The sequence below is a fragment of the Leptodactylus fuscus genome, chromosome 4 (genome assembly GCF_031893055.1).
Source record: "Leptodactylus fuscus isolate aLepFus1 chromosome 4, aLepFus1.hap2, whole genome shotgun sequence".
In the NCBI taxonomy this organism is placed as follows: domain Eukaryota; kingdom Metazoa; phylum Chordata; class Amphibia; order Anura; family Leptodactylidae; genus Leptodactylus; species Leptodactylus fuscus.
This window is the reverse complement of record NC_134268.1, coordinates 27,237,336-27,264,126: the sequence shown is the minus strand read 5'-3', so window position 1 is coordinate 27,264,126 and position 26,791 is coordinate 27,237,336. Positions and strand designations below refer to the sequence as shown.

Here is a 26,791-nt window from a genome sequence, read left to right as displayed (position 1 = left end):
TTTATAAACAGGAACACAGGCTCACACAGTTATTAATGGTGACAGTCTCTTTCTAGATTATTCCAATGTTCTATATCCACCACCAAGGCACTGCTAGTTATCAGCCATTGCACAATGTATATGGATTTATAGTTCCCTTGCATGCCAAGTAATACAACACTTAACTTTATGGTTCCCCTCTGGTTCTTCCTGGGAAGAGAATGTATCTTCCTGCAGTGAGGATGTTTCAGGTGTATAGCATCACATTAGAATACCTCCCGACTACTTTAGCTCCACCCACTTTTACATTGACTCCGCCCATTCTCATTCATTTTCCATGTGCCCCCACACAGTATAGACCTCCTACAGTCACCCATACAATATACATACCTCCCAACTTTAGAAGAACCGAAAGAGGGACAAAATGTGCGGCGCGCAAATTTAGCCCCGTCCACTTTTGTGTTGACTCTGCCCACTCGTTAATTTTTCATGTGCCCGCACACAGTATAATCCTCCTACAGTCACCCGTAAATTATATGCCCCCCTCTATCTCTCCCCCAGTTTCATATACACCCTTCATCTGCCCCCAGTTTCATGTCCCCCTTCCATCTCTGCCCCCAGATTCATGTCCCCACATCTCTGCCCCCAGTTTCATGTCCCCTCCATCTCTGCCCCCAGATTCATGTCCCCCCTCCATCTCTGCCCTCAGATTCATGTCCCCATCTCTGCCCCCAGATTCATGTCCCCTCCATCTCTGCCCCCAGATTCATGTCCCCCCAGATTCATGTCCCCACATCTCTGCCCCCAGTGTCATGCCGTCCTCTCCATCTCTGCCCCCAGTGTCATGCCGTCCTCTCCATTTCTGCCCCCAGTGTCATGCTGTCCCCTCCTTCATCTGCCCCCAGTGTCATGCCGTCCTCTCCTTCATCTGCCCCCAGATTCACGTTCCACCTCCACATTAAACTTACCTTCTCCTCCGCTCCCTCGCCGCCTCTCTCGCTGACACATGCGGCTGAAGGAAGGAGCTGACCGGTGTCAGCTCCTCACTTCGCCGCTGCCGCCAGCTCCTGGCTTGTAGACGCGATGAGGAGCCGGCGGCAGCGGCGAAGCAAGGAGCTGACACAGGTCAGCTCCTCGCTTCAGCCGCATATGTGTTCAACTCAGATCTGCGTCCTCCAACCAGGACCGCGGGACATGTCACCCAAATCGGGACGGTTGGGAGGTATGCAATATACGTCCCCATAATATAATGTTCCCATCCTCCAGACACAGATGAGTTGAAACGGGACATACCTCCCACCGACCGAGGGACAGGACCCCAAAACTGGTAATGTCCTGCGGTATCCGGGACGGTTGAGAGGTATGCATTAGTGTGGCCTGCACTGGATAAAGTGTCTGTGTGTAAGCTGCACGATATTTATGTGCGCGCATATTTATGGTAGTTATATATATGGTAGTTATGTGCGCGCATATTTATGTACGCGCATATTTATGTGCGCGCATATATATGTTAGTTTTATATATGGTAGTTATGTGCGCGCATAATTATAGTAGTTATATATATGGTAGTTATATATATATAGAGTAGTTGTGCGCGCGCATATTTGTGTGCGCGCATATTTGTGTGCGCGCATATTTGTGTGCGCACATATTTGTGTGCGCGCATATATATGGTAGTTATATATATGGTAGTTATGTGCGCGCATATTTATGTGCCCGCATATTTATGTGTGCGTATATTTATGTGCGCGCATATATATGATAGTTATATATATGGTAGTTATGTGCGCGCATATATATGGTAGTTATATATATGGTAGTTATGTGCGCGCATATTTATGTACGCGCATATTTATGTGCGCGCATATATATGATAGTTATATATATGGTAGTTATGTGTGCGCATATTTATGTGCGCGCATATATATGGTAGTTATGTGCGCGCATATTTATGTGCGTGCATATATATGGTAGTTATATATATGGTAGTTATATATATGGTAGTTATGTGCGCGCATATTTATGTGCGCGCATATTTATGGTAGTTATATATGGTAGTTATGTGCGCGCATATTTATGTGCGCGCATATTTATGGTAGTTATATATATGGTAGTTATGTGCACGCATATTTATGCGCGCGCATATTTATGCGCGCGCATATTTATGTACGCGCATATTTATGGTAGTTATGTGCGCGCATATTTGTGTGCGCGCATATATATGGTAGTTATATGTGCGCGCATAGTTATGTGCGCGCATATATATGGTAGTTATATATATGGTAGTTATGTGCGCGCATATTTATGTGCGCGCATAGTTATGTGCGCGCATATATATGGTAGTTATATTTATGGTAGTTATGTGCCCGCATATTTATGTGTGCACATATTTATGTGCGCGCATATTTATGGTAGTTATATATATGGAAGTTATGTGCGCGCATATTTATGTGTGCGCATATTTATGTGCGCACATATATATGGTAGTTTTTAGAGATGAGCGAACACTAAAATGTTCGAGGTTCAAAATTCGATTCGAACAGCCGCTCAATGTTCGTGTGTTCGAACGGGTTTCGAACCCCATTATAGTCTATGGGGAACATATACTCGTTAAGGGGGAAACCCAAATCCGTGTCTGGAGGGTCACCAAGTCCACTATGACACCCCAGGAAATGATGCCAACAGCTCTGGAATGACACTGGGACAGCAGGGGAAGCATGTCTGGGGGCATCTAACACACCAAAGACCCTCTATTACCCCAACATCACAGCCTAACAACTACACACTTTCCACATTCAAAAATACCTCTATCAAAGTGGGAAAATACCTGGAAACCTTCTTTACTCCCCAAATGGATGGACACAAACCCCAATTTAAGCTCAACAAACAGTAACAACCACCCCTTTAAATCACGTTCCCCATGACAACCACGGATGGAATAGACAATGGGAAATCCAAAAGCCCTCACCCTTAACTGTCATTTTGAGTGTGAGTGTGTGTGTGTGTGTGTGTGTGTGTGTGTGTGTGTGTGTGTGATGTGGTCAGACCTTCCAAAATTCACTTTTCTAGCCCTTAACATGAGCCCTTCCAAACAAAGTTACAGGACCTTAAGCTGAGCTACCAGCAGAGATTGAGGCCCTTGGCATGAGTAGAGCCTTGCACCAGCAGTGTTTTTGGCACTTAGGGTGAGTTGAGCCTTGTACCAGCGTGTGTCCCTTAACATCAGGCGGGCCCTAAGTTCTGCGCTTTGCACAAAAGTTCCACATTAACTAGGCTGAATGGTACAAAGATTAGTAGGCCCGAGAACCAGGAACAGGTCTTGCAATGGCTGTCGGATAACGCTTAAAGCACATTGTCCACCAGCCAGTCAGCCTCTACCTCCTCTTACCCAACAGTCTTGTCCTCCTTCCACCCAAAATTCCCAATCTTCCCAGAACAATAACCCCAACTGTCCCTGCTCCCCAGAGCTGTTCTCCCTTCCTTTGACTGTACCGTAACCTGCCCCTCCATTTCGCGATTCCACGGACCTAACAGACGAGTATCTGTGTCCAGATGCTCAAACACTAGAGTCTCCTCCATTCCATCTCCGGTCGATTTGGTGGCGGATGACCAGCAACCCACCCTCATCGACGACGATGAGACGCAGTTGCTGTCAGGGCAGCCAGTTGACATGCGCATTGTGTAGGAGGAGGAGGCGAGACAGGAGTTGGAAGAGGAGGTGGTGGACGACGAGGACACCGACCCCACCTGGACAAGGCGGATGTCAAGCTGGGAAAGTAGTGTGGATGTTGAGGCAGGTGCAGCACCAAAAAGGGTAGCTAGAGGCAGAGACATGTCCAGAGGCAGAGGTCAGCTGCTTTGCCGAAGCCAGACCAGACCCAGAATGTCCGAAGATGTTCCCTTTTGTACCCAGCCCAGAAAAACTCCCCCATCGAGGGCACGTTTCTTGAAGGTGTAGAGTTTTTTCAAGGAATGCGCCGAGGACAGATATAGTGTCGTCTACACAATTTGCCTCTCGAAATCGAGTAGGGGCCCTGAGAAGAGCAACCTGTCCACCACTTCAATGCACCGTCATTTGGAATCCAAGCAATGGAATCAGTGGCAGGCAGCAACGGCAGGACAAACGTCGCCCGCCGTTCATGCCACTGCCTCTGCTCACAGTGCTGGCGATGCACTCCAGAGGACGAGCCAGGACATCACTTCATCTGCCTCCGCCACTTTGTTGACTTCTCCCTCATCCTCCCCTGTTTCTGTCTTATCTCCTTCTCCTGCACCATCATAGGCACCATCAGGCGCTTCTTTGCAACAACCCACCATCTCTCAGACATTGGAGCGCCGGCAGAAATACACCGCTAACCACCCACCCACGCAAGCCTAGAACGCCAACATCGCTAAACTGCGGGCCCAGGAGAGGTTGGCGTTCCGGCTTGTTGAAACTCCCGCCTTCCCGGACCTGATGGCAACTGTGGCACCTCACTATGCCGTCCCTAGCCGTCACAACTTCTCCCGGTGTGGCGTCCCCGCCTTGCACCAGCACGTGTCACTCAACATCAGGTGGGCCCTTAGTTCCGCGCTTTGCTGCAAGGTCCACTTGACCACCGACACTTGGACAAGCGCCTGTGGTCAGGGATGCTGCTTATCTTTAAGGACAGGCAGGGTGAATGTGGTGGAGTCTGGTCCCGGGGTGCAAACTGAGGTACCCTATCTCCTCTCCCAGGCCAAAATTCATGGCAGGAGTAGACTGAAACCCTACGACGCTGCAACCTCCACCCCAGCTACTAGCGGCAAACGCTAAAACACTGGTGTGGGGAGACGTCAGCAGGCGGTGCTGAAGCTCATCAGCTTGGGGGACAGACAGCACAGTGCCTCCGAGGTCAGGGATGCCATCCTGGCTGAGATGGCATTTTTTTTCCCTGCTACACCTGGGACCTGGCATTTTTACGCCTGTGATAATGGCTGGAACCTGGTAGCGGCTCTGGAGCTTGCCAGCCTCCAACACGTTCCATGTTTGGCCCACGTCTAACCTAGTGGTGCAAAGTTTTTTGAAAACATACCCAAATGTACCGAAGCTACTGTTGAAAATGCGGCGCTTGTGCGCCCACTTTTGCAAGTGTACAGGAGTCGCTGCTAGCCTAAAAACACTCTAGCAAGGCCTACATCTGTCCAAACACAGGCTGTTGTCCGTCATTCACACACGCTGAAACCCTACAATACCATATCTTGAGCAGGGTGTGTGAGCTGCACAGACCTTTGATGGAGTTCCATCTACAAAACCCAAGGGTTTCTCAAAGTCAGCTCCCAAAGTTTCTGCACCATGAGTTTCCAGGGGTGGCAGAGTTATGGCTAGGGGCAGAGGCATGGATAGGGATGATGTCTAGGGGCAAAAGCAGTGTGGATGTGGAGGCAAGCTAAGCAGCAAAAACTGGGGGTACAAGCTAAGGCATGGACTGGGGTGATGTCTAGGGGCAAAAGCAGTGTGGATGTGGAGGCAAGCTAAGCAGGGAAAAAGGTGGCTAGAGGCAAAGGGATGTCCAGAGGCAGAAGACAGCTGCATGACAGAAGCTAGACCTGAGCCAGCAAGGCCCAAGATGCCCTCTTTTCTAGCTTCCTTAGAAAAATTCCCCCATCGAGGCCACGTTCCTCACTGGGGGAGATAATTTCTAAATGTATAGGTCGAGGACAAACTGAGTGTGGTTTACACACTTTGCAATGCGACTCCCCATCTCCCAGGCCTTTCATTCCAGGCTAAAGTACAGCACAACCCACCCACATGCCCAAGGCTTCAACGGCCTCATCTCAAAAATTCTGGCCCAGGAGATGTTGGGGTCCCAGCTTGTGGACACAAACATGAGGCGGTCCCTAAGTTCAGCGCTTTGCCCAAAAGATCCACGTGACCAGCTACAAATGGACAAGTGCATGCGGACAGGGACGCTACCTTTCAATCTTGGCACAGTGGTTGAATGTACTTGAGGCATGGACCAGGTCGCAAAATGTGGTGGACTGACTTGTCTCCCCACACAACATTCCTGGGAGGAGGGCTGTAACACTACCCTCCTCCTCCGCTGTTAGATTGACCCCAGCTACGAGCTGGAAACGCTGCACCACTGGTGTGGGGAGACGTCAGCAGGCTGGGCTGAAGCTCATCAGCTTGGGAGACGGACAGCACACTGCCTCTGAGGTCAGGGATGCCATCCTGGATGAGATGGCAATTTGTTTATTCCCGCTGCCCCAGGGGCCAGGCTTTTTTGTCTTGTTGGAGGGCTCTGGAGCTTGCCAGCCTTCAACACGTTCCATGCCTGGCCCACGTGTTCAATGTAGTGGTGCAATGATTTTTAAAAACATACCCCAAATTAGCTGAGCTAAGGGTGAAAGTGCGGCACTTGGACACCCACTTTCCCAAGTCTACAGTACCTGGAGCTAGCCGCAATACACTCCAGCAAGGCCTACATCTGCCTGAAGCACCTACTGTTGTGCGAGGTCACCACACGTTCTAACCCTAGATACCGTATGTTGAGCAGGGTGTGTGAGCAGCAGAGACCTTTGATGGAGTACCAGCTACAAAACCCAAGGGTTCCTCAGAGTCAGCTCCCTCACTTTCTGCACCATGAGTTTCCATGGGTGGCAGACTTATGGCTAGAGGCACAGGCATGGATAGGGGTGATGTGTAGGGGCAAAAGCAGTGTGGATGTGGAGGCAAGCTAAGCAGCAAAACTGGGGGTACAAGCAGCCGGTGGCATCATCACTGACAAGCACAGCTGTCTGTCAGCTGACAGGCTGACTTTCACCAAAATGAACAGACAATGGATAGACTCATCATATACATGTCAGTTACATGACAAATTTAGTGCAATTTGCAAGTCCAAGATGGGTTGGAGATCTGCGGAGAGGAATCTCACCACCTCTTGCGGGTGCCATCATTTGGAAGGCAAGCCCTGGGCTCAGTGAGTGAGAGCAAGCGCAGGATAATCGTCGTTTGGCCTGGCGGCCACTGCCTCTCCCACTGTTGACAGGGCTGGCGCTGCAGTCCAGACCAGCAGCCAGGACACCTCCACATCTGCCTCTGACACTTTGGGGAGTTCACCTTCATCCTCACCTTTTCCTGCCATTTCTCCTTTTGCCCGCGCCATCATGCGCCTCTTCCCAGCAACTCCCCACCTCCCAAGCCTTTCATTTCATGCTAAAGTACAGCGCAACCCACCCACATGCCCAAGGCTTCAACGGCCTCATCTCAAGAAATCTGGCCCAGGAGATGTTGGAATCCCGGCTGGGGGACACTCTGCCCTTTTTGGGCAGAGTGTCTACTGCGCCACCGCACTGTGCCGTCCACACAAGCACTTTCCCCCAAACATGAGGCGGTCCCTAAATTCAGCGCTTAGCCCTAAAGTTCCACGTGACCAGTTACGAATGGACAAGTGCATGCGGACAGGGACGCTACCTTTCAATTTTGGCACAGTGGTTGAATGTAGTTGAGGCGTGGACCGGGTCGCAAAATGTGGTGGCCTGACTTGTCTCCCCACACAACATTCCTGGGAGGAGGGCTGAAACACCACCCTCCTCCGCTGTTAAATTGACCCCAGCTACGAGCTGGAAACGCTGCAACACTGGTGTGGGGAGACGTCAGCGGGCCGTGCTGAAGCTCATCAGCTTGGGGGCCAGATAGCACACTGCCTACAAAGTGAGTCATGCCATCCTCGATGAGACGGCAATGTGGTTTTTGCCACTGCACCTGGGCCCAGGCATGTTGTCATGTGTGATAATGGCCGTAACCTGGGATTGGCTCTGTAGCTTGGCAGCCTGTAACATATTCCATGCCTGGGCCACGTTTTTAACTCATTGCTGCTAATCATTTTAAAAAGGTACCCCAATGTTCCTGAGCTACTGGTGAAAGTGTGGCGCTTGTGCGGATAGTTTTTAAAGTCTATAGTTGCTAGCCTCTATGCACTCCTACAACGCCTGTACCTGCTGGAACAACGGCTGTTGTGCGACGTCTCCACACTGCTGGCACTAAACATATCATGTGTTGAGCAGAGTGTGTGAGCAGCACAGACCTTTGATGTAGTTCCAACTCTAAAACCCTCGGGTTCGTCAAAGTCAAATCCCTCAGTTGCTCAACCATGAGTGGCCATGGGTGGCAGACTTATGTGAAATCCCATCCCATCCATTGCACTGTACACAAAACATTAGCATGCGCTCAGCACAACTTCGGATATGGCAGCTGCGTTAAGCAGGGTGCAGGGTACAACACAGACCAGGCCCGAGCACCAGGAACAGGTGTTAGAAATACTGCAGCATCCGCCATTTCCTTCCAATTTTGGGGTTTTGGACCCGCCACCGACTTGTCTGGACCTAAGTGGGGATCATGAGACACAGTTGCCATCAGGGCAAGCTGTGGTCATTTGCGGTTTGCAGTAAGGGGCCAGTGCGCAATTGGAAGAGGAGTTGGTGGATGACGAGGCCACCGACCCCACATGGACAGGGGTGATGTCTAGGGGCTAAAGCAGTGTAGATGTAGAGGGAAGCTAAATCAACAAAAAACCTGGGTAGAAGCAAAGGCATAAACTGGGGTGATGTTTAGGGGCTAAAGCAGTGTAGATGTGGAGGGAAGCTAATTCAACAAAAAAAAACATGGTAGAAGCAAAGGCATAAACTGGGGTGATGTTTAGGGGCTAAAGCAGTGTAGATGTGGAGGGAAGCTAATTCAACAAAAAAAAAAGGGTAGAAGCAAAGGCATAAACTGGGGTGATGTTTAGGGGTGAAAGCAGTGTAGATGTGGAGGGAAGCTAAGCAGCAAAAACAGTGGGTAGAAGCAAAGGCATGCAAAACTCTACCCTGTTGGAAGACTTATTCCTAGGTCTGGAACACGTTAATGGCCCCCCTGGACAAATTACTGCCACTCAGGGGCCTAGTGTCACCAGGAGGGACAAGTATAGGCGCATGTTGTGGGAATACCTGGCCGACACCAGCTCTGTCCTCTCCGATCCCTCTGTGCTCTACAGCCTACACTTATTTTCTCATCTTTTTTTCTGCACTGCACATCTCTTGCCTGCTTCCTTTGGGATCTTACAAGTGGTGGTCCACTTCCACAGATGGTAACTGCACTAGACAGTGTAACGGGAGTAGCTGAGGGATCGCTGTCTTAACCACTTTTTGGCACAAAATTAACTTCCAAAGCCAAATATGTTGCAAGTATATGATGCAAGGACATCTACACACCTATCTCTGACACATTGGGGAGTTCACCCTCATGCGCCCTTTTGGCCTGCACCATCATGCGCCTCTTCCCAGCCACTCCACATTTCCCAAGCTTTTCATTGCAGGCAGAAGTACAACACAACCCACCCCCATGCCCAAGCCTTTAACAGCCTCATCGATAAACTGCTGGCCCTGGAGATGTTGGTGTTTGTTTATGCTTCTGGAGACCCAGGCCTTCCGTCAGCAGATGGCAGCTGGGGCACCTCCCTATGCTGGGCCTAGCCGTTACTACTTCTCTTGGTGTGCTGTCCCTGCCTTGCGCCTGCATGTGTCCCATAACATCAGTCGGACCCAGAGCTCTGCGCTTTGCTGCAAGGTCCACTTGACCACCGACACATGGACAAGCGCCTGTGGTCAGGGATGCTTCAGTGCTTATCTTTAATGACAGGCAGGGTGAATGTGGTGGAGTCTGATCCCCGGGTGCAAACTGGGGTGGCCTATCTCCTCTCCCAGGCCAAAATTCATGGCAGGAGTAGACTGAAACCCTACGATGCTGCAACCTCCACCCCAGCTACTAGCGGCAAACACTGTAACACTGGCGTGGGGAGATGTCAGCAGGCCGTGCTGAAACTGATCAGCTTGGGGGACAGACAGCACAGTGCCTCCGATGTCAGGGATGCCATCCTGGCTGAGATGGCATTTTTTTTTTCCTGCTACTCCTGGGGCCTGGCATTTTTGCGCCTGTGATAATGGCTGGAACCTGGTAGCAGATCTGGAGCTTGCCAGACTCAAACATGGTCCACGCATGGCCCACGTTTTCCAACTTGTTGGTGCCATGTTTCTTTGAAACCTACACCATTGTGCCTGATATACAGGTCAAAGTGGGGCCATTTTCGTAAGTGAGAACTAGCCTCTGCTAGGCAGAAAACATTCAGAGCACACTCCTCTCATCTTCGCACCGTTGGCTGGCGGAGGAAGACGAGGGGGTTGGAGTGGCATCTGATGTCCCTGTCCCACACGAGGCTAGAGGGTGCACTTCAGTGCATCCCATTGCTTCACCACAAATGGTGTGAAGGGGAGTGGAAAATGGAGGAAATGGAGAGTGACCCTTACAGTTGGGGCCAGCAAAGGCATGCCAAGTAACACACTGGCACACATGGCTGACTTCATCTTGGGTTGCTTTTCAACACATATTTCACATCATGAAGAACAAATAATACTGGATTTTTACAAGCCTCGAACCCCGGTCTAGGTCTAATGTCTGTTCCTTTCTTATATTAGGGGAGAGGGAAAAAAAATTACTTCAGTGATACGTTTAGCTTAGTGTTGTTAGGGTTACACACCGTCACAACCTGGCTAAAGCTTCTATAGCTGTTAATAAAGTCAACATAACTTTACGGTATCCAAAAAGACAGCTGGTACCGACAGAGAGCAAGACAAATGTCAACCAAAGCTGTGAGCTCTGAACACCCACAGTGACTTTGGCGTCATCATCATTATAAGGGAGCGGGTGGTAATAAATAACTTGGCAGTGCCTAAAACCCAAAAAGCTTATACAACTATATTTACATTAAGATACACAAATGACACTTTTTAGTAGCATGTCATGAGACAAGCTGATAAGCTCTTCCTTTGTGCAGTGCTATTTGAAAGTTAAACGCTGCCTTTATTTTAATTCTGGAGAAGGTGCAGACATTAGATTTAGAACATGTTGTCTTCATTGTCCAAATCCTCTATATAGGTAACGTGTTTTTCGGGCCGAGCTGTATGGGAACGAGCTGGTGCAGCACTGACAACCTGGGTGAATATGGCAAGAGCCTGAGATGTAGGGTGAATGAATCCCCAAATTATTTGGGGAATTTCCACTCAGAAACTGGCACTATATACCAGTAGCAAAAATTGTGGGTGCACGTAACCCCAATATATTCTTTGAATTACCAGTCAGACAATGGCACTATATACCAGTAGCAAAAATTGTGGGTGCACGTAACCCCAATATATTCTTTGAATTACCAGTCAGAAACTGGCACTATATAGCAGTAGCAAAAATTGTGGGTGCACATAACCCCAATATATTCTTTGAATTCCCAGTGAGACAATGGCACTATATACCAGTAGCAAAAATTGTGGGTGCACGTAACCCCAATATATTCTTTGAATTCCCAGTCAGACAATGGCACTATATACCAGTAGCAAAAATAGTGGGTGTATATAGCCCCAATTCTATTGCTAGGGGACTTGCAGTGTATTTCTGGGGTGAAGGTGGGGGGGCACACCGTTGGAACGGGGATTTGGGGTGTATATATCGGGTATACGGGAATACACTGACAGTGTATTCCATTCAGGATCCTGGGAAAGCTGGGTTGCGGCGATTGAGCCCGTCAGTGCCACGTTACACTGACAAGCTTCTCCCTGGAATTTAGCTCTTACAAGAGCTGTTGTGGTTGTCTTCTCCTTCCTATCCTAGCCTGTTCCTGCCTACCCAGAATCTAAGCCCTAGCTAACTGGACGGAAACCTCCGTCCCCGGTGAATTGCAAGCTCAGAATGACGCGAAGCTGGGCGTCGCTGTTCTTTTAAATTAGAGGTCACATGTTTTCGGCAGCCAATGGGTTTTGCCTACTTTTTTCAACGTCACCGGTGTCGTAGTTCCTGTCCCACCTACCCTGCGCTGTTATTGGAGCAAAAAAGGCGCCAGGGAAGGTGGGAGGGGAATCGAGTAATGGCGCACTTTACCACGCGGTGTTCGATTCGATTCGAACATGCCGAACAGCCTAATATCCGATCGAACATGAGTTCGATAGAACACTGTTCGCTCATCTCTAGTAGTTATGTGCGCGCATATTTATGTGCGCGTACATTTATGGTAGTTATATATATGGTAGTTATGTGCGCACATATTTGTGTGCGCGCATATATATGGTAGTTATATATATATATGGTAGTTATGTGCGCGCATATTTATGTGCGCGCATATATATGGTAGTTATATATATGGTAGTTATGTGCCCGCATATTTATGTGCCCGCATATTTATGTGCCCGCATATATATGGTAGTTATATATATATGGTAGTTATGTGCGCGCATATTTATGTGCGCGCATATTTATGTGCCCGCATATTTATGTGCCCGCATATTTATGTGCGCGCATATATATGATAGTTATATATATATGGTAGTTATGTGCGCGCATATTTATGTGCGCGCATATTTATGTGCGCGCATATTTATGTGCCCGCATATTTATGTGCCCGCATATTTATGTGCGCACATATTTATGTGCGTGCATATATATGGTAGTTATATATATGGTAGTTATGTGCGCGCATATTTATGTGCGCGTACATTTATGGTAGTTATATATATGGTAGTTATGTGCGCACATATTTGTGTGCGCGCATATATATGGTAGTTATATGTGCGCGCATAGTTATGTGCGCGCATATTTATGTACGCGCATATATATGGTAGTTATATATATATGGTAGTTATGTGCGCGCATATTTATGTGCCCGCATATATATGGTAGTTATATATATGGTAGTTATGTGCGCGCATATTTATGTGCCCGCATATTTATGTGTGCGTATATTTATGTGCGCGTATATATATGGTAGTTATATATATGGTAGTTATGTGCGCGCATATATATGATAGTTATATATATGGTAGTTATGTGCGTGCATATTTATGTGCGCGCATATATATGGTAGTTATATTTATGGTAGTTATGTGCGTGCATATTTATGTGCGCGCATATATATGGTAATTATATATATGGTAGTTATGTGCCCGCATATTAATGTGCCCGCATATTTATGTGCCCGCATATATATGGTAGTTATATATATGGTAGTTATGTGCGCGCATATTTATGTGCGCGCATATTTATGTGCCCGCATATTTATGTGCCCACATATTTATGTGCGCGCATATATATGATAGTTATATATATATATGGTAGTTATGTGCGCACATATTTATGTGCGCGCATATTTATGTGCCCGCATATTTATGTGTGCGCATATTTATGTGCGCGCATATTTATGTGCCCGCATATTTATGTGCGCGCATATTTATGTGCGCGCATATTTATGTGCCCGCATATTTATGTGTGCGTATATTTATGTGCGCGCATATATATGGTAGTTATATATATGGTAGTTATGTGCGCGCATATATATGATAGTTATATATATGGTAGTTATGTGCGTGCATATTTATGTGCGCGCATATATATGGTAGTTATATATATGGTAGTTATGTGCGCGCATATATATGGTAGTTATATATATGGTAGTTATGTGCGTGCATATTTATGTGCGCGCATATATATGATAGTTATATATATGGTAGTTATGTGCGCGCATATTTATGTGCGCGCATATTTATGTGCGCGCATATTTATGTGCGCGCATATATATGGTAGTTATGTGCGCGCATATTTATGTGCGTGCATATATATGGTAGTTATATATATGGTAGTTATATATATGGTAGTTATGTGCGCGCATATTTATGTGCACGCATATTTATGGTAGTTATATATATGGTAGTTATGTGCGCGCATATTTATGTATGCGCATATTTATGGTAGTTATGTGCGCGCATATTTGTGTGCGCGCATATATATGGTAGTTATATGTGCGCGCATAGTTATGTGCGCGCATATATATGGTAGTTATATATATGGTAGTTATGTGCGCGCATATTTATGTGCGCGCATAGTTATGTGTGCGCATATATATGGTAGTTTTATTTATGGTAGTTATGTGCGTGCATATTTATGTGCGCGCATATATATGGTAGTTATATATATATGGTAGTTATGTGCCCGCATATTTATGTGCCCGCATATTTATGTGCCCGCATATTTATGTGCCCGCATATATATGGTAGTTATATATATATATGGTAGTTATGTGCGCGCATATTTATGTGCGCGCATATTTATGTGCCCGCATATTTATGTGCGCGCATATATATGATAGTTATATATATATGGTAGTTATGTGCGCGCATATTTATGTGCATGCATATATATGGTAGTTATATATATGGTAGTTATGTGCGCGCATATTTATGTGCGCATATATTTATGGTAGTTATATATATGGTAGTTATGTGCGCACATATTTATGTGCGCACATATATGGTAGTTATATATGCGCACATAGTTATGTGCGCGCATATTTATGTACGCGCATATATATGGTAGTTATATATATATGGTAGTTATGTGCACGCATATTTATGTACGCGCATATATATGGTAGTTATATATATATGGTAGTTATGTGCGCGCATATTTGTGTGCGCACATATATATGGTAGTTATATGTGCGCGCATAGTTATGTGCGCGCATATATATGGTAGTTATATATATGGTAGTTATGTGCGCGCATATATATGGTAGTTATATATATGGTATTTATGTGCGTGCATATTTATGTGCGCGCATATATATGGTAGTTATATATATGGTAGTTATGTGCGCGCATATATATGGTAGTTATATATATGGTAGTTACTATATTATCCTGATTTGTAGCCTTGCAGGACTTTATGCACCCTTATTCTCAGAGCCTTGCTTCTCCCCAGAACACTCCTCTTCCTTTTAGAAAGTGACATCATCCAGAATCCTCCATAATTCAGGTCAAAAATAGTTGCAGAGCACCAATAATGGCATTAGAATGCACAAGTCAATATTGTTTTGAATGGGGTTTGTCACCTTCCTCCTTCTTTACCGCTTCTGCAGACACATGTTCTTCTTTATTGCTGCTCTGTTCTCTGCAGCGATGATCCACCTCTACTGCGCATGCGAAAGCTGCGCACTAAACATAAACACAGCATATAAATGGTATAAACTAGACAGTATAAAAATGGTAAGTACAGTATGAATGGGGTGGATATGCTGAAGTAGTAGTGATGATCTGTTTTTCCGGAAATGGGGAAACGGATCGTCACTGGATAATCAGAAAATATCCTGACCGCCCCAGGAATATGAGTAACTATAAATTTTTGATTGTTATTTCAAAAGTAGGAGGGAGGAGGGTGTGTAGATTAGCATAGGGATCCTGGACAACCCCTTTAATAAATCTGTCCCATTGAGTGCTTAGGTCTCCTTATTACATAGCTGTAGATTCTGTATTGGCCTCAATACAGCCTCGCATGCACATACCATTACATGAGACCATGCACTGCCAGCCAGAGGCGTATCTTGAATCTGCTGGGACCTAATGCAGATGATGGAATGGGGTCCTACCCTAACTTAGAACTGTAGTTTATTTTAAGTAGAAGAGGGACCTTTCGTGCCCCTTCAGGGTCCAAGGCCTGGTAGCAGCTACTATCAGTACATACCTTATAGCTATGCCTCTGCTGCTAGCAAGAAAAGATGTATATCAATTATATAGGCCTTTAATGTCTATCAGCACTTACTGTATTCTACTTATTATTTATATATTTTTATAGAAAATTCTGAACAGCTCAGACTCAGCGATCTATACCACATCATCCTGGACACAAAATGCATTGATCCAGATAAATCGGACCCAGGCAGCGTCCCCTCCCATTGGAGGAACATTCAGTATTCAAACTTATGGAAGAAAAGTAAATGGTACGGTGATACACACTTTACAGTGCATATGTCTAGGTAATAGGAGGGCAATCCCACCTTCATATGGCATACCGTAATAATTATAATATACAGTGCCTAATTATAATCACCATACAATATGGTGCCCAAATACAAGTATCTAAATCCCAATGCTGCGTATTGATAATACCACTATACACAACAATAGGCTGTGCAGTAGTACTGTGTACAGTGTCATACAATACCTAAATACCACCATTCAGGGCTCAAATGATGCCAACATTCTTTGTGGTGTTACAAAGCCTCAGGAGCCAAGTTATTGATGCATCTCTTATGGTCACACAGGTTGCACAACTTAAGGCTAAGGCCCCACGGGCCGGAAACGCAGTGCTAAAGCGCTGTGGGAAGTACCACAGTGTGAACGCATTTGAAGAGAAAGTTCACAGAGTTTTCCTCCACGGAATTTCTCTTACCATTATATCTAGAGGAAAGCCGACGGCGTTTCCGTAGATATAATTGACATGCTGCGATTTACAAAGCCGGAGCGGTTTTGCAAATCGCAACGTGTCCACACTGCAATCTTTTCTTCAAAGTGGGGATGGGGTTCGCATGAATCCCATCTACTTTGCAAGAAATGTACAACGCCGTGATTTTTCCTGCAGCGTCTCCGCTGCGGGCAAATTGCGGCGTTTCCGGCCCGTGGGGCCCCGGCCTAAAGTGGTTTTCGCAGCTTCCTGCTTGCCTGTTCTCTCTTCTTCTCACTTCCTGTATTCTTCAACGAGTTGGTGGGCAGTTTTGATGGTTTGATGGACAGGACACTATGAAATACCTCAGTAGATATAGACTTTTCCTTTACCATGAGAGATTACTGACTGTCATTACTAGAAATCTAATATAAATGCAGATCAAATATGCACAGTAAATGTATATTACTTTACACAGGCTTGGAGAGAGGATAAAACTAATATGCTGCAGAGGAGAGAATGGACTTGCAGTAAACTCAATGTTATCTTTTGATAATACACAATATCTGAGCCTTTATCAGCAAACTGCAATTAACTGACCTAATGGTTGTTCCAGCAAAGCTGTAGATAACAGTGAGAGCTCAGCCCCCCCAAAGTGTAGTGACTTATACCCCCCCTCCCGACCTGTTATAACAAAACAGCACCAGGACCAGGGAAATGTTGTGTAAACAATGGGAGGAATAATCTAACATAGCAGGCAAACGAAAGCAGCATTTCTAAATTAATGAATTTAGGAAAACTCTTGAAGTTACATAAGCTGGCAGTAAAGATACGATCCTTGAGATGGGACAGCTCCTCTAAGGCCAGCCACGGTAACTGGTATGACCAATGCCTTCATGATAATATTGTCTATGAACTATCAGTCAATAACCTTTTCCTTTGGCTGTTCTACAGATCTCCGTGTAGACATCTCTGACAATGATCTGAAATATGCGTTACAGACCATTCCAGAATTGGGCCAAATTTCCTTAATTTCAAGTTATGGAAACTGCAGAGGACACACCTGGCAAATAAATTTCTTAACAGCAACAGGATACCAGCCGCTGTTACAGGTATACAGGTTTTTCATCCTATTCATATTCCAAGTCCGTCACTAGTTTTTTAATGAATTAGAGGATTTTTACAGCTTCTGATTAATCATGACTGTTGATGTTGGTGCAGGAATTGGAGTTGAAGTCGAGCTGTGGAAAAACAGAGGTGTCTGAGTCGAAGTCGGGGTTTGGCCTACTGACTCCACAGCCCTGCTACTACATTGTGCATACTTTGAGTGTAACACTCTATTCATACGAATGATGTGCAAAATGGCTATGGAGAAGAAACATTTTTCATGGCCAGTTTTGCATCTGCGAGACACCCATTATCACATATCCCTCAGTCTATTGAAGGAACTGTAAAACTGCACAAAAATAGGACATGTTCTAATTTTTGACGGTCTCTTAAAATAGACCACCCAAAAAATTGGTCATATGAGCAGCCCCATTCACATTATTAAAACATTTCTCATGTTGCCATAAACAACATTTGTGTGAATAGAGTTTGGATGGAGAGGCCTCAAAATCTGCTACAAAAACACCGCAATTTGCCTCCTATTGTTTTCAACACTTTGTTGGAATCTCCGCTGTGACCAATCATGTAAACCAAATGGAGTCTACGACAAAAAGTACCTCGGGTTTTCTGCCGTGGTTCTTCCAATGAGTATTTTGCATAAACTTGTTTCACAGCCGGTGGTGATTTACGGTAACTACATCAGTGCTTTGTCTGACTAGTTCAGTTTAATCATGGCGGGGCTAGAAATTTAGATTATTAGAAAAATGTGACAATGCAAAAAGTAGCCGCTAGGGTTGAGCGATCGGGATCGGAAAAGATCAGATTCCGATCAGCGATCGAGCCAATTTCATGATCGCGATGGGGATCGGCTGGAAAATGATCGGAAATCGGATTTTAAAATCGATCCCGAAATCTCAAGATTGGCTCAACCCTCGTAGCCACATGCAGGTCAATGACAAATACAGCTCTGCTATGAATATTTGAGTAGGGTTTCTATTTTCAATCTTGGTCATACTGAAATAAACTACAGTAGTCCCTAAATAACAACAGGCCTACTTTGATGTCTGCTATCTTTGTATCAAATTAGTAGATTGCTATTGTACTATTAACTATTAGTTGTGGAAAATAGAGGTAAATGAGAACTGAAGCTGTAGTCAGTTCCTTAGTGTCTGCAGCTTGGTATGAGAGGAATCAGTTGGTATAGATCAGTGCTGTGCAATGTCCTATTGCAGCTAGAGCCGTGGGGGAGAGCTCCTGCTGCAGCCAGTTGCCTTACAGACACAGTGAGGTTTGTGAGAAGAAGTTCTGTCTTATAAACCTCAAAGAAATACTCATTTATCTCAAGTAACTGTCCTTGAATAGTGATTGTATAAAACTATTTGTATCTAAGTGTAAGCCATGTGTTTTATTCAGATAAACAGTTCCAAGGTAACCGGTGTAAATGCTGCAGTAACTGTAGTAAAAGTAACTAATGGCGGCCTGTTTCGTCAGCACCTGCTTGGAGATTTGGTGAGAACGCCCAACAAAAAGCCACAGGTACAACATTTATTTCATTTAATTCATTGCTGATGCACCCATCTCACCAGGCATGAATACAGTTCCTTCAATGTATAAATAAAGTAATCACATTTTGTCACCTTACAACTACAAACTTAATGTATTTGAATGAGACTTTAAGTGATAGACCAACACAAAGTAGCATCTAATTGTGAAGTTGAACAAAAATGATATACGGTTTTCAAAATTTTAATTAAATAAAAATCTGAAAAGTGTGATATACAAAAGTCTTCAGCCCCCTGTACTCTGATACCCCTAAATAAAATCCAGTGCACACAATTGCCTTCAGAAGTCACTTACCGTATATACTCGAATATAAGCTGAATTTGTAAGCAGTTTTTGTGATGAAAATGCCCCCCTCAGCTTATACTCGAGTCAAGCAAAACAAACAAACAAAAAAAAAATTATTATTATTTTTTTTTTTTTTTTTTTTTGGGGGGGGGGGAGGTGTGTGTGGGGGGTCTATGACCAGCTGCAATACTAATGTATAGGATCTCCCATAAAATAGTGGAAAAGAAATTCTTTAAAAAAATATAATTAAAAAAAATGTTCTAAATCCCTCCTTTCCCTAGAATACATATAAAAGTAGAAAATTACTGTGAAACACATTAGGTCTCCCTGTGTCTGAAAGTGACCGGTCTACTGAATATAGGGTATCTGCAGTGCTCCTGTTCCGTTGGGAAGGGGTTAATACCCTATATTCAGCAAGGCTGAATTCCAAGTGTGTGTGTGTGGGGGGAAACAGTCCTCAAGCTCAGGGAAGGGGCAAACAGACAACCAAAACACCCCCTCCCCTTTCCCAGCACCTACTGCACCCAAAAACCATTTTAATTTTTTAAATTTTCCAGTAGCTGCTGCATTTCCCCCCTAGGCTTATACACGAGTCAATAAGTTTTCCCAGTTTTTTGTGGTAAAATTAGGGGGGTCGGCTTATACTCGGGTCAGCTTATACTCGAGTATATACAGTATTTAGTTAATAGAGTCCAGCTGTGTCTAATTTAGTCTTAGTATAATTACACTGTATAATTACAGAGAACACTAGTGAACAAACAGCATTATGAAGACCAAGGAACTCACCAAACAGGTCATAGATAAAGTTGTGGAGAAGTTTAAAGCAGGGTTAGGTTCTAAAAACATATCCCTGCCCTTTTTGGCTCCAGCCAGTTTTATTACCCTTTGAGAAACAGATGTCAAAGGAGGGAGAGAGGGCTAATGACCCTAAACTCAACCCAGACACAGCTTTCCTGCAGCCAGGAAAACATCTTCTTTTTTTCAGGATCCTAGAGTGGCGGGTAAAAGGCGGGGTGCTACTTAGAAGGGAGGTTTGGCTGGACACTGGTCTTAACTGAGAGCAAATTCTCTACGGGAAAATGGCGCTGGAGCATGCACAGTAGCGTACCGGGTGGAGCGCTGCTGCGCATGCGCGTTATTTCAATAGAAACCGCCAACGATGGAGGTGGTGAAGAAGCAGGAGGAGGGGGGGCTTGGAGGCACAAGAAAGAGCGGTGGGTGTCTAGAAGCTATGACGCTAAGGAGTGCACGGAATGCCCACCGTGCACAATCAAGCTCATTTGCATATCGATTTTCGAGGTAAGAAACAAAAACAGGGGGGTCTTTTTACAAACTAGTAGCAGAACCTGAATAACCTTTTTTTAAAGGCTATTCAGGCATATCGATAGCTCATAACACATATATCTAGTGATAGAGCCCCTTTAAAGTGGACAGCTATTCCTTTCTTACAGTAAATCTCTGCTTTCTACCTTATAGGTTGAAGTCTACATAAATGGGATTCCTTCTAAGTGTTCTGGAAACTGTGACTTTGCCTGGGATCCAGTACAGACACCAGCTATCTATTCTTTTAATACAGGTAATGATGTCATCGGAACAGTTTTGTAATTTGTTCTTCAAAATTGGAGTTCTCCTTTAAGGGCCCGTGCACACGATGTAGCGCGCCATTGATTCTTACACGTAAACTCGTGTCAGAATCAAGCGCTTCAAAACAGAATCCCATTGACCTTCAATGGTTTCCGTTTAACATATGTAACACATTGAAATCAATGGATTTCAATTGATTTCAATGTGTAGCGTGCGTAAGACGGAACCCATTGAACTCATTGGGATTCTGTTTTGCAGCACTTGATTCTGACACGAGTTTACGTGAAAGAATCAACGGCGCGTTACATCGGGTGCACGGGCCCTAAGATGTTACAACAGCAAAGAATATTATGCTAAAAACATTTTTTTTTTTTTTTTAGATGTCAGTGGACAAGATCAGATGTTGATCGTAAACGGGACTGGATTTTCTAACAGTACCGGCAATGACACAACCTATGTGACCATTGGAAACCGTTCTTGCACCATTCTCGCCCTCAATTGTAAGTTAAACTTCACAAAAAAAAAAAAAAATTAAAGTACAAAGAATGAGCTGTCTTCTCAAGACAATCCAATTAGTTTGTAGGAATATTATGAAAGTTATCAGAGTATTGCAGTCTAGTATAAATAATCTAATGATCGCAGGCTCAAACCTCCTGGGGTGGAGCTAAAAACCAGAGGGGGAAAAAAAAAATTAAAAGTTTTTAATAATATAAAAAGTACCAATGCATATAAAAGTAAAAAAATATAAAAAGACATACACAAAAAATACCCAGCTATTAAAATCTAAAAATATTTTTTCCATACTGTAGCGTAGCAGAAAAAATAAAAATGGCTGAATCAATGTTTTTTTTTTATTTGACTCAACACAAAAAGGAATCCAAAGTGATCACAACGTCAGACATTCTCCAAAATAATAGCGATAATAATTATATTGTGCCATACATATAAAGGACACCTTGCACAACTTATACACAAAAAAGTTATGGGTGTCACAATATGGTAATGCAAAAATTGATAATTTTTGTAAAGGTATTAAAACATGAACTCAAACAAAAAAAAAATTTAATTTGCGCTCGCTGTCATTGTATTGACCTGTAATATAGGCAATATGTCATTCTTACCGGACAGTAAAAGATGTAAAATGGAAACCTGCATTTTTTTCGGGCTACAGTACATTATACAAAATATTAAATGGTTCTCTTATGAAGAGCAATTTGTCTCGCAAAAAAAAAAAGCCCTCATATAATTCTGGAATGGAAAAATTAAAAAGTTATGGCTTTCAGAAGGCAGGAGGAAATCACAAAACCAGAAAATTGCTGTTTCCTGAAGGACTTAATTGCGATTTCCCTGCTGACAGACTCCCTTTATATAAGAGCAGCTCCAGCTCGATGGACTTGGCCAGTGGCATAACTAGGAATGGCGGTGCCCCGAGGCGAACTTTTGACATGCCCCCCCCCCACCTGACCGACACCGATGACCTCGACCGACCAACCGCCCCCCGCATTCCTGCTTGCTCTATTATGCCCCATAGTGGCCCCTGCACACAGTATTATGCCCCACTGTGGCCCCTGCACACAGTATTATGTCCCATAGTGGCCCCTGCACACAGTATTATTCCCCATAGTGGCCCCTGCACACAGTATTATGCCCCACTGTGGCCCCTGCACACAGTATTATGTCCCATAGTGGCCCCTGCACACAGTATTATCCCCCATAGTGGCCCCTGCACACAGTACTATGCCCCATAGTGGCCCCAGTACACACTATTATGTCCCGTAGTGGCCCCTGCACACAGTATTATGTCCCATAGTGGCCCCTGCACACAGTATTATCCCCCATAGTGGCCCCTGCACACAGTATTATGCCCCATAGTGGCCCCAGTACACACTATTATGTCCCTTAGTGGCTCCTGCACACAGTATTATGCCCCATAGTGTCCCCTGCACACAGTATTATCCCCCATAGTGGCCCCTGCACACAGTATTATCCCCCATAGTGGCCCCTGCACACAGTATTATGCCCCATAGTGGCCCCAGTACACACTATTATGTCCCTTAGTGGCTCCTGCACACAGTATTATGCCCCATAGTGTCCCCTGCACACAGTATTATCCCCCATAGTGGCCCCTGTACACAGTATTATCCCCCATAGTGGCCCCTGCACACAGTATTATCCCCCATAGTGGCCCCTGCACACAGTATTATGCCCCATAGTGGCCCCAGTACACACTATTATGTCCCTTAGTGGCTCCTGCACACAGTATTATGCCCCATAGTGGCCCCTGCACACAGTATTATGTCCCATAGTGGCCCCTGCACACAGTATTATACCCCATAGTGGCCCCTCCACACAGTATTATGCCCCATAGTGGCCCCTGCACACAGTATTAACCCCAATAGTGGCCCCTGCACACAGTATTATGTCCCTTACTGGCCCCTGCACACAGTATTATCCCCCATAGTGGCCCCTGCACACAGTATAGGGCCCATTGCCGGCTGGAGTTACCGGCCTATTAAGAAAAAAAAAAAACGCAGGGGTAGCGGCTGTTGCTGGACCCCTAATGTCCTGGGCCCTGTGGCAGCTGCTACCCCTTGCACCCCAGTAGTTACGCCACTGGACTTGGCCCAGCAAGGTATTGGACAGCCACTCCTTTATAAGAATTAAAGGCCTGTAATACTGCATTTTCCTGCTTGCGGCTTGCTAATAACAGTAATAAATGTATACAGACTGCTACATATCATATGTATTGTTTATTCAGCATTATTTTGTTTCTATTTTCGTGTGTATTTTAAATATAGACAATGAGATCCGATGTCAGGTTCCGAAAGCAAGCGCTGGAACGTACCCGATCATTGTGCACATTGCAGAACTGGGATTTGCAGTATTGTATGGCAGAAACTTGACTTTTACTTATCAGATCTCCATTTCTTCAATCACACCTTCATCCGGAAGCCGCACAGGTACTTAAGTATTTGCTAATTTAGATAACCCCTGGTTATTTGCCCTGTTAGGATAGGCTAATCTAGTATGGGGGGGGGTAACAAATGCAGAACCTCTTTGTATTATCTAGAGCTATATGGCTGTCAATGTGGGGGGACTCGAGCCTCAACTTAGTAGTTGTCATTGTGTATGGGACAGAAAGAAAAAGCAAAGCAAAGCAGTTGGTCTTTCTTTTCTAGGAGGGAGACTCCCATTTTTTTTTCACTATCCTTCCGTGCATTGATCTTGGAAATATCCTTCCTTTCTAGGAGGCACACTGGTAACAATTCATGGCTCTGCGTTTAGTGGGGACTCAGAGGTGAAACTTGGTGGCAGTGGATGTGCCGTGGTCTTTGCCAATCTGACTGTGATTGAGTGCCTGACCTCTGCGGTAAGTTCATGTCATGCTTATTATTATCTAATTATTTACAGCTGTATGTAACAAAAATTTCAATGCTCCTTGTCAAATCACAATTTACCATACCTGCAACTCTCTCAGAATGTCCAGGAGACTCCCGAAAAAAAGAGACTCCTGGAAGGGCTAGCAAATCCTCCATCACTGTCATTTAATGTACAGGTCACGTCAGAAAAAGGGTCATGGAAAGCACTTTTCATACTCATGGCCCAAGAAAGGGGGATGACAACATCTTGGGGGCGTAGCAATGCATAGCGTGGCATGGTCGCACCCATATGGAGCATGGCCTTGTCTGGAAATTTCCATGGTTTGGTGCATGTGCTTGCCTCTCAGATGCCACTTCTAAAATGTTGACAGGTATCCAATTTACACATGTCAGGTGCTAATGTCTGATGCTAAGTTCACACTTGTGTCAGGCTGTCTATTATTCTGGTCTGTTGGCCGTGAATGTAGCCTCATTCAGTATCCTCTATAGAAGCGAAGAGAAAGCACTCATGGCCACGTCAACATTCATTCTCCATCTGGATGCCACCTCTTTTGGCAGAACAGCTTAGATATTTCCATGCTTGAGATATATGCCCATATACTATAAATATGCCATAAATATCTAAGGTGGCAAAACCCCTTTAACTTTTTTCCCTACAAAGGTTTCATTTTCAGTACTTCTAGACAAGCAAGAGATGCAGTAGAGTTGTTTCCCTATTCTTGGTCCTAGAGGGGGGTCCTAATTGGGAGACCACCCTATGAGTTCAGTTTGCCGTAATAAACTATCTAGGTGTTCAGTTTAAGCACTCCCTTTACATCAACATAAAACCCGAGGGTAATAGTAATATTATTCAAAAGAATCATAGAGGGTCCAAGTCTTGTGACTCAAACACAAATCCTAAAATGTGGCCAAACACATGAATAATGTTTTTTTTTTTTTTTTTTTTTCCAGGGACCAGAAGGCTTTGCTGATCTTTTTGTTTTCACAAATGGACTCAATGGGACCTTAAAAAATGCCTTCAATTTTACCTCTGACTTTTCATCAACCATCACTGGAATCAGCCCAAGTACCAGCAGTGTTTTGGGTAATACAACCCTGACCATTTCAGGGAATAACTTCCAAAATCAGTCAGCGGGCAATGCTGTAATTCTTGGGAATAAACCATGTGAGGTTCTGGAGTGGACTCCAACCAGTATAACATGTCTTCTGCCCGCACTTCCTCCGGGGAAATACAACGTCCTGGTACAAGTCGGAAACTGGGGATTTGCCACATCCAGGTATTTATATATTTATTGCTTGACACTGTACTACTCTGTGGAGCTGATTTATTAAGACTGCAGAGCAGTGAACCAAACTCAGGTTATGTTGACTATAGTCAATGGGGTCTCTCAGGATCTTCAGTTGCCTGCCCTTAGATGGACCGTCTTTATTGCTTAAAGGGATCCTATCATACAACCACATTTTTTTCTTAGTAACACGTTGGAATAGCCTTAAGAAAGGCTATTCTTCTCCTACCTTTCGTTGTCTTCTCCGCGCCACCGTTCCATAGGAATCCTGGTTCTTGTCAGGATACAAATTAGTTCTCTCGCAGCACTGGGGGCGGACTCAGCGCTCAAACAGCACTGGGAGCATCCCCAATGCTGCCAGAGAACTCTCTCCAGTGCTGCCTGCATCTTTGTCAGGAACATCCTCTATGTGCCTGTGCCTCTTACTAATTTTGGTCCTTTGACTTTTGTATGCTGGAAAACTAACATAGAATAAATAATTTTTCCCCTGTTTTTTTTTTTACGTTAATCTCTTGCATGGGTAACTTGTGCACTCTTCAGGATGACTATAACTGCTTCAACACTGTTGTTCCCTCAATGAGTCGATGATGCACTTACCAAAGAAAGATAAATATCAAGTGACTGTAAAATCACACACTGCACATTACATTACATAAATGGGAATACGATTTGGAATCATAGGATTTAAGACTTGGTCAAGTTTTTATAAACTAAAATAGACTTGATGTGACCATATACAGTGGGTACAGAAAGTATTCAGACCCATTTAAATTTTTCACTCTTTGTTTCATTGCAGCCATTTGCTAAAAGCTAAATGTTCATTTTATTCCTCATTAATGTACACTCAGCCCCATCTTGACAGAAAAAACAGAAATGTAGATATTTTTGCAAATTCAGACCCTTTGCTTTGACACTCATTTAACTCACTTGCTGTCCATTTCCTTCTGATCCTCCTTGAGATGGTTCTGCTCTTTCAATGGAGTGCAGCTGTGTTTTGCTTTCAGCAAATGGCTACAATGAAACAAAGTGTGAAAAATTTAAAGGGGTCTGAATACTTTTCGTACCCACTGAAGCTCCCTTGAACATCATGTCCGACTTTCCAACAGTAAGGGCTTGTTGGAAGGTCGGGCATGATGTTCAAGGAAGCTACCCCTAGAGGGCAGCAAACAGAGGCATTGTTTTCCTATTTACATCTTGGGAAACCGATTTGCATACTTTTTCCAAATTCCCCCCAGTGGAGCTAAAATGACTTTTTGTAAGACTCCATATGCCTGAGAAGGTGGGCTCTCCTTAGGGAGTGATATTATCCCCAGAACCTGGAAAAATATTGTCATGCCTAATCCTGTTGTCTGCTG

At 44.7% G+C, this 26,791-nt stretch overlaps 1 protein-coding gene across 1 annotated transcript in view; it reads left to right on the top strand.

Moving 5' to 3' along the window:
• LOC142200095 (fibrocystin-L-like) overlaps window positions 1–26,791 on the top strand; it is a 178,476-nt gene that overhangs the window by 51,445 nt on the left and 100,240 nt on the right. The window contains exons 24-31 of the mRNA XM_075270159.1: window positions 15,644–15,788; window positions 17,186–17,343; window positions 18,752–18,874; window positions 20,663–20,762; window positions 21,151–21,270; window positions 23,569–23,730; window positions 24,019–24,140; window positions 25,102–25,427. Coding sequence (XP_075126260.1) covers window positions 15,644–15,788; window positions 17,186–17,343; window positions 18,752–18,874; window positions 20,663–20,762; window positions 21,151–21,270; window positions 23,569–23,730; window positions 24,019–24,140; window positions 25,102–25,427 — 1,256 coding nt within the window. The remainder of the gene's footprint in view (window positions 1–15,643; window positions 15,789–17,185; window positions 17,344–18,751; window positions 18,875–20,662; window positions 20,763–21,150; window positions 21,271–23,568; window positions 23,731–24,018; window positions 24,141–25,101; window positions 25,428–26,791) is intronic.